Raw genomic sequence first — 8,740 nt, forward strand, 5'->3', positions numbered from 1 at the left:
TAGAGTAATCTGAATTAATGGATGCTAGCAATTGTGCATCCCACAACTCTCTAGAACCATTAATATTTTATTGGACATATCTTCTAAAAATCTATTTGGCTAATAAATCTTTACATAGAGGCTATGCGCATGCGTTATAAGAAATAACAGTGCATCTAATACAATAATTCAATAATTGCCAAATAAATTCTTGAGGAAATAATATTTAAAATGCTTGCGTATGGCACACCTTTCCAATTCTCCTTGCTCTACACATCAACTGCCAAAAATTCAAAAAATCATGTTAGAATAATAACCAACTGAATAATTGCAGCTAGCCACATAAATCAATTAATTTGGAATTCCATATAATAATTAACTCACGAAGACGTTAATACTCATGTGGATAAAATGGTATCACCCACGTTCACACTTGCATCGACGCCCGAAAAGGATAGGCGTCCCCATCGACCTTCCGCCTAAGACAATTCTTAGGAACGTGCCCTGCATTGATGGAGAACCATTTAAGGCGCTCATCCCTTTGCGTAGGTGCCACCTGACAACAATGGGTTTTTCTTAAAAGATTGATACTTATGGAAACATGCTAAAAAGAAACAGGGTATGCCATTGCGAGTTTTGGGTGATAGAGCTTCACAAGTAAATGTTATGCAAGAATTTCATGAAAGCTTATGGGCTAGCCATAGAGGTGTTTGGGTACTTTTGCAAAGATCAAAGAAAGATATTTGGTGGCAGGGTATGTATAAGGATGTTGCTCACTTTGTGGAAACATGTATGACATGTCAAATGTATTCATTTGTGAGACATCGGGATCGATTGCAGCCCACATATCCATTATCTATTCATTTTAAGTAGGTGGTGGATTTAGTCACGATGCCTACAAGTCTATGGAAAATGAGATAACTTGTGCTTGCCTATGAAGACTTGACTAATCAAGTGGAAGGGAGAGCTCTACTACGTACTAAGACAACAAATGATGTGCGTACTTTCCTCTTAGAAGAGATCTTTTGTCGATATGGCTGTGTGGGAAAAGTTACTGCAGATAGGGGTGAGCTGGATGCAGATGAAGCTCATGATTTCTTTGCATGGTTGGGGATAAAGCTTGCTTTAACTTCAACTTATAACCCTAAAGGAAATGGCAAAAGTGAAAGAGGTTATCCACCTATTGTGAAGGCATTGGCAAAAGCATGTGGAGAGAAGGTAAAAGAGTGGCCATGATTGCTCCCTTATGCATTGTGGGATGACAGAACAACTCATAGTGTTGTTATAGGATATATGCCTACAAAATTGATGTATGGTAAAAACCTATCATGCCTATAGAAGAGATGGCAGTCACATGGAGTGTGCTACCTTGGGAAGAGGAGTTGAATCGAAAGGAGTTATTGGCCTTGCACATTAGACAGTTTGAAAGAAAGTCAAAATACATAGAGGCAGCAATTGCAAAATTAAGGGTAGCAAGGATACAAAACAAGAAACGGTTTGACAAAAGACATAGACTGAGACCAAGAACCATACAAGATGGGGATTAGGTATTGGTTTATGAGAGTAGTTTAGACAACCACCATAGTGCCACATGCGTAAAGTTTTCAAAAGATGGTTTGGACCCTATGTGGTAAGACATGTGTTTGATAATGCTACTTATGCATTAAATGAACTGGATGGGATAACCATAAAACTTCCAGTAGGAGGGAAAATAATCAAATTATTCAAGAGGTGGGAATCTAATGCCTATGAGTTGCCAGAATTGGAAGAAAATAATGGCTATGATACAGGGGCTAGCTAGGAAGATATGGTAGATGAAGAAGCGAAGGATATGGTTGTAGAGGATGAGGAGGACTCAGAATCCGGTGACTACTAGAATTTTGGCACATACCGGAGGATGTGCAAATTCAAAGGGGGTGGATGTCGTGCCACTACGAGGACATGGTGTGAAAAACTCTAAAGTGCATCATCATCCAACTTTCTTATTGATGTAGAGAGTCAATGTGATGATCTGAGTCATTAGTGCTAGTGTCCTTGGCATGGATTATCCGAAAATACTAGACTTTTGGATAATTTTAGCCTATTTTTATATTATTTATTATAAAAATCCAAAAAAGCTAGAAAAGCTTCTAGATTAGGATGGCATGCAAAAAGCAAGTTGCTTTTTCAACCAGTTATTGGATTTTTCATAAAAAAGAAAGATGGACAAAATCGATCACGTCGCAATCATTGTTGACAGGCTGAAAACTGCACTTTGAACTAGAAGAAGACGAAGAAGTGAACAGAGAGATCCCTAACTAGGTGTCCTTAGGTTTTACCCCTCATTCGAAGCCAACGAATCCATCAAATTTGGGTTTTGAGCAGCAGAGAAGGAGCTGTTATTTTGATGCACATCTTTGTTCTACGAAGAAGCTCTAAGAGATCTAATGCCTAGAGCTTGTTTCTGAGGGGTAGTGCCAGACAAAGGATTTAAGGTTCTGGCAATACATATTGATTCAATTAATTGTGCTTTGTCTTTATCGTGTTTACCTCTTGTCTATTCTTTTTCTTCTCTTCAATCTCCTATCTCTACTTCCTTCTACCTCTAATCCCCGGTGGATACAACATTTTGACAAAAACCCCTCCGACAGCACACATGGAATGCTAGGCTGCTATGTGTTCATATTCTCTCTCTTCTTCTTCTACCTCTCTCCTTTTCTTCTCTCTCTCTCCCCTCTCTCCTCTTTTCCTTCTCTCTACCTCTCCTCTTTTTTCCTTTTTTTCTTCTCTTCTCTCTCTCTCTCTCTCTCTTCATTCTCTCTTTCTCTTAATTTTTTTATTCTCTCTCTTTTAAATTTTATCTTTCATCTCTCTATAACTCTCTCTCTCTCTCCTTTTCTTCTCTCCCTTTATTTCCTCTCTCTCAAATTATATATTCTCTCTCTCTCTCTAAGTCAAATTTGTTCTTTTCTTTCTCTCTTTAATTTAAAAAAGAATTTTCTCTTTCCTCTTCGCCCTCTCTCCCTCTTTTCCTCTTTCTTCTTCTTCTTCTTCTTCTCTCTCTCCCCCCTTTTCTTCTCTCTGTCTCTCTATGTGTTCATATTCTCTCTCTTCTTCTCCCTCCCTCCTTTTCTTCTCTACCATCTTTCTCTCTCTCTCTCTTTCTTGCTCTCCCTCCCCCCCTCTCTTTCTCTCTTTAAGTTCTGGGGATATAGATTTTAGGTTTTCTAAGATCATTGGATTTAGGGAGCAAGGGCTTTGGGATTTCAAGGAATTCAAGTGAGATTCAAGTTCATTGTTTGCAAGGATAGTAGGGGGTTGAGAGTTCATGGTGGGCATAATTGTGTGGTAATGCCGAAAGATTTTAAGGAGAAATGGTAGGGGATTAGGGTTTTAATGGTAAGGGGAGTATAGTGTTAGGATTATCTTGGGTAATGTGTGTGTGAGTCTCCTCCCTCTTCCCCTCCCCTTTTTTCTTTCTCCCCTTTAGTCTCTCATTTTGCTCAAGGTGAGAGGCAACATTAAGACTTTTGGTAGGCAGAATTGTTAGACGAAGCCCTAGAGTTTTAAGGGGCAATGATAAGGGATTATGCATTTTACAATGGATGAGGGGGAGGGGATATGGTGCTAGGACTATGAAGGGCAAGCTCTTTGTGTGTGTGCGTGCGTGTGTGTTTGTGTGTGTGTGTGTGTGTGTGTTTGTGTGTGTGTGTGTGTGTGTGTGTGTGTGTGTGACACTCTCTCTTCACCAAAGTAAGGGGGGCCATTAAGGGGAGGGTTAGGGGTTTTAGAAGGCAATAGATAAGGTTTGGAAATTGGGTTCAAAAATTTTTGGAGCCTCAAGTTTTGGGTGGTAGGCTTAGGGTGATTTGGGGTTCCTCAACGTGGGTGATAAGGTTTGTTGGGGGTGGGGATTGACTTCCTCTTAATATGGGGGTCAATGTTTTTTTTTAGGGGAGAAGGGGGGGGGGGGGGATAGGGATTTTTCTAAGACATAAGGTTTGGGAGGGCTACACTAAGGATTTTTGTGGGTTGTTAGGTTCATGCGATGTTTGGATTTAAGGGGACACCTGTTGCACATAGAGAGAGAGAGAGAGAGAGAGAGAGAGAGAGAGAGAGAGAGAGAGAGAGAGAGAGAGAGAGAGAGAGAGAGAGAGAGAGAGAGAGAGAGAGAGAGAGAGAGAGAGAGAGAGAGAGAGAGAGGAGTGACACATAGGTGGTTGTTGTCAAATAGAAAAGGAGGGAAATTTTCAAATTTCAATTTCAGTTTGGGGATTGTTGTAGGTTTGGGAAGCCATCTGGAGGTTCAAGGCTTTCCAAACCTAACCATCACTTTATAGGCACCCTGACAACTTGCACTTGCATGGGTCTCCTAATGTGAAGTACTAGTATCATTTATGGGTTGATGAATTTATGGGAGAATGCAATTTGCACGAGAATGAGCCTAGCTCTCACAACTAATACAATGATACCATAGAAATACATGTGCCTCAAGATAATCCAAGTGAAGGTAAAAAATTAGTATGTTTCCCAAAGTATTTCCCAGCACTTACACTTGAGCTTGCTTTGATTTTCCTTTTTTGTTTTTCACTTTTTGTCATTAGCAAGACCTACGCTATCTTGGTCCCTCATTCTCTCACACTATCTCACTTTCTTGCTATGTTGGAAGCAATAAGGTAGAGAGGAAAGGTTGATATCATAATTTCACATGTAAGAATAAGACATTCTACCCATTTTACACATTATATGCAGGGTTTCCTAGGTGGGTAGCCTCAACTATTAGTCTCTCTCTTAGGTCCAATCACCTCTCTTATACGTGCTCTTAGCCTTTTCAATAGATGGACTTGCTCATAGATCTTCTTTTTTTCCCTTGGGAGTCTTATGAACATACATAAATAGAAAATAACAAAGTGCGACTTTTGGGAGATGTTAGAATGTGCATAAGAGTGAGCCCATCTTTCACTTTTAATTAAAGTACATTACAATGGGACAAAATAATGAGTAGATGTTCAAATTATTTTTTTTGCATACGAACTTCCAATGCATGAGGGCATCTAGCCTTGGTTCTTTCTCCTAGTTTGTTGATCAATCTCCTAGGCTCCTTTGATGGACCTTGATTGCTTTGACTAGCCTTTGACTTTTGGTTTTCACCAAAAAATTTGTAGCCTTATCTATTTAGGTTAACATACTACTTAATATCTTTGGATTGGAAGCATATATGTCATCAACTATCTACATTTCATAGCATGAATGCTTGAAAGTCAAACTATGAATTCATTTTGAGTTATTATACTCATGAATGCATACATATATGGTATCATGAGCATCCTAAGCATGATAAGTGTACTATGGAACATGCATTATATTGATCTATAAAGTAGGCATATGGATTGAGCTAATTGGTTTCACTATCATAGTGGGCTTTGGAATTATGTTGATTTATTGATGCAGATTTTCAAACTTTTTTGTAACATTACATGGGCATAATCATGAGCAATAGCATAATATCAATGGATCTATAAAGCTTGCATCATTGGTTTGCAAACATAGATAATAGCTAGGGGTAACACGAGGCTTTATGGCTTACACTTCTTGGGATTAATTTAGGGCTTGCAACTTGGAGGTCTCAAGTGCCTTCTCTTCCTTGATACCTTCTAGCATGATATTTATTTTGAGCAATCTTTAGCGAAGTGGCCTGATTCATTACATAGATAGTAGGCATTTAGAAATAGAGGAAACTAGACCTTTGCCAATATCTCCAATAATTAACATCAAAGAGCTCCATGATCTCTAGTCTCTCCTTTCGTTGATCCAAAAGGATGCAAGCCTTCTTCTCATCTCTATTTGTAGACTCAAAATGTACATCACTCTCCCTAACACTTCAAGACACATATAATTTTCACTCTACTCACTTAGAAAGCAAAGAAAACATGACTTGAACATGACACTCATGAAATGCATCACTCATGAGAAGAGATTTAGTACCCACAAATTGCACACACTAGGTTACCTTTGGAACCAACAACATGAGCCCATATTTAGTTTTTCTCCACACTTGATCCCACAAGGGCAAAAATGAATCCCTTACCATTGAACCTAGATTGTTGAAGTATTACTATGGCTCATAGGTTGTGATCCTTTATGTATCATCTTTTCTATTTCTTTTGGTATGCAAAAAAGGCATGCTATAGGCACCACATGCCTCTAAATGCTAAAAAGGTATTACCCACAACTATGATTAAGACTTGGATAGTTATGTGGCATTATGTGTTTAGCTTTAAATGCAATTTAAGAACAAGTATGTGGCATTGTGTGATTGGCTCAAAATTAAAGTTTCCTAAATAATGGTTAGACTCTCACCCCTCTTGGGGCTTTATTGAGGGTTTTAAATTCATGTTTTTTTATTAGCATGGCCCTTTATAACAATGGTTATTGTGCTGTCTAGTTTTTTCTTGATGGGAAAAATTACCCCTATTTAGTTATGACTTTGCATGTTTTTCTCCTTTGTTAGTTTCTTTTTATTTTTTCAAGTGCTCGTTTTCCCCCCTTATCAATATCAAAATTTGCACAAGAGATAAAGAAAAATCAACACAAGAAAATGCCCTAGCATACAATGCGCACTCTTATTTTACTGTCCATTTATCATTGTTCTCACGCGATCTTTTAAGAGGATGCTTATAACCATTGCTCTTATGTGGTGCCTCTAATGATCTTAATTTGATCTTCTTCTTCACCTCCATTTCATCCAATGCTTTCAGCTGATTCTCATCTATTTACTAGCAAAGTTACATACTATTTCTTGCCTCCACCTTTTAAAAGGTTAATAACTCTTGTTCACATGTCAAAACTTAGTTATTTAATTCCCTCGCTAGATATGGGAGGCCATTGCCGATCCTTGGCTCTTATCATTTGAATGTTTAATGCATATACACAGTCGTTGGTCTGGTCTCCTCTGTAACCGAAGATGGTGTGCATACGGCAGGCCACAGTTGATGATCTGCTAGCTATGCAGACATGCAACCTGCTGTGCCTCCCAGAGAATTATCAGATGAAGTACTACTTCTACCACATATTGTCATGGCCGCAGCTCCTGTACGTGGCAGAGGATTACAACAAGAAGATCGTTGGATATGTCCTCGCCAAGATGGAGGAAGAATCCTCAGAATGCCATGGCCATATCACTTCTCTGGCCGTGCTGCGGACTCACCGCAAGCTCGGCCTGGCGACCAAACTGATGAATGCCGCACAACGAGCTATGCAGGAAGTGTTTGGGGCCGAGTATGTCTCCCTCCATGTGCGGAAGAGCAACCGAGCCGCCTTCCACCTTTACACAGAAACCTTAGGGTACAAGATCCATGATGTGGAGGCCAAGTATTATGCGGACGGCGAAGATGCATACGACATGCGCAAACCTCTGAAGGAGAAACCGGAGAAGCCCGAAAAGGGCGACGGGAAAGGTGCTGAGAAGAAAGGCAAAGGCGAAGAAAAGAAAGGCAAAGATACTGCAGGCTGAACCTCGCTAGGGTTTCACAGCCAACACGGGGTATCTCATTTTATCCATGTAGCACTGGTGCTGTTTGAGTTGAAACTCAAGTTTTTCCAGCTTCATAGTGTAGTCGAATAATATTGTTGAGCTATTTATCAACTGTATCAGTAGCTAAGGCATAAAACTCAAGTCTGAAGCTAGGAACTGTGATGAAATTGAATTTCCTGGCTGCCAATCTGGCTTTACAGTATGTGAACGTATTTTGCAAAAGGTTTATGGGCTTGTACATTTGCCTGCAGGTACATGAAGATTTTTTGCATCTTCTGTAACGATGCTCTTGCTTCATGAGTCAAGGCTATACACTATTGATAGTGGTGTTCTTTGATTATACATAGCTTTTATGTGTCAACCTGGAGTCAAGCAGGAAGGATCCATTGAACAGATTATGTAGGTTGTCGCCGTTGGTCTGATTAGTGACTTAGTTAGTGCTCATCTGTGTGTTCTAGGATCTCATGAATTTGTCTTTTGAAAGACAATGAAGATGACTGAGCAGTCTATAGTAGTAATCCGGAAGAGCCGCCAGGCACACTTTGTGTATTCAAATCGAGAGTAGTCTATAGTTGTAACCCGGGAGACGTCTAAGCAGTCTATAGTAGTAACCTGGAAGAGCCACCAGGCACACTTTGTGCATTCAGATTTAGAGCAAGAAGATTTCATAGGTTGTTGAACCTGCCCCTCTGAACCACAACATCATCATGTAGATGGGAAAGAAGTCTCATCATCTGCCATTTGGCAATTGTTACTCCCATGTGTAAGTGATAATAAATCTCCAGCATTGTACACCACCATAGCCCCCTCTCCATATGGACAGGCCGTACATTAATTATTGGGGAGAAAAGGCAAGTACTTCAAGTCTCAAGTCCAGACTCAATCATGCTTTGTTCTACCTTTGGTGTGAAATTTCCTCCAATTTATCTCTCCTAAGTGCACAAAAGGCACGAAACAAGCCATGAAATAAATTGCAAGAATCTATGCCACTACTTTTGGTCTGGTCCTATCAAGGAACCCATGACTTGCTTACCATGGAGCCCGTCACTCCCACCATTCAATGTCCTGTCACTAGCTGAACTACCAGCCAGCGACAATGGCACAAGTACTCTGGTGAGCCAGTTTTGGGATCCATGTCTTTTAGGCTGCTGTCATTTTCAGGCTGGACATCCATCAGATCAGTTGCCTTCATTCTTTCTCTTATTGCCTACATTCTTTTCACTCGTTGCCACATTTTGGCACCCTCTC

General features: G+C 39.9%; 1 protein-coding gene across 1 annotated transcript; it reads left to right on the top strand.

Annotated features, from left to right (window-relative positions):
• Positions 1-6,814: 6,814 nt before the first annotated feature.
• Positions 6,815-8,348, top strand: LOC148018774 (Acyl-CoA N-acyltransferases (NAT) superfamily protein). Its single transcript, XM_087701655.1, has 2 exons — positions 6,815-7,501; positions 7,744-8,348. Exon 1 carries the CDS (start codon positions 6,923-6,925, stop codon positions 7,469-7,471), a length of 549 nt encoding a protein of 182 aa, XP_087557781.1. The 5' UTR covers positions 6,815-6,922; the 3' UTR covers positions 7,472-7,501; positions 7,744-8,348.
• Positions 8,349-8,740: the final 392 nt, after the last annotated feature.

Source organism: Lygodium microphyllum, chromosome 20 (genome assembly GCF_053477565.2).
Source record: "Lygodium microphyllum isolate KBCC chromosome 20, Lygodium_microphyllum_v1.1.10, whole genome shotgun sequence".
Classification (NCBI taxonomy): Eukaryota; Viridiplantae; Streptophyta; class Polypodiopsida; order Schizaeales; family Lygodiaceae; genus Lygodium; species Lygodium microphyllum.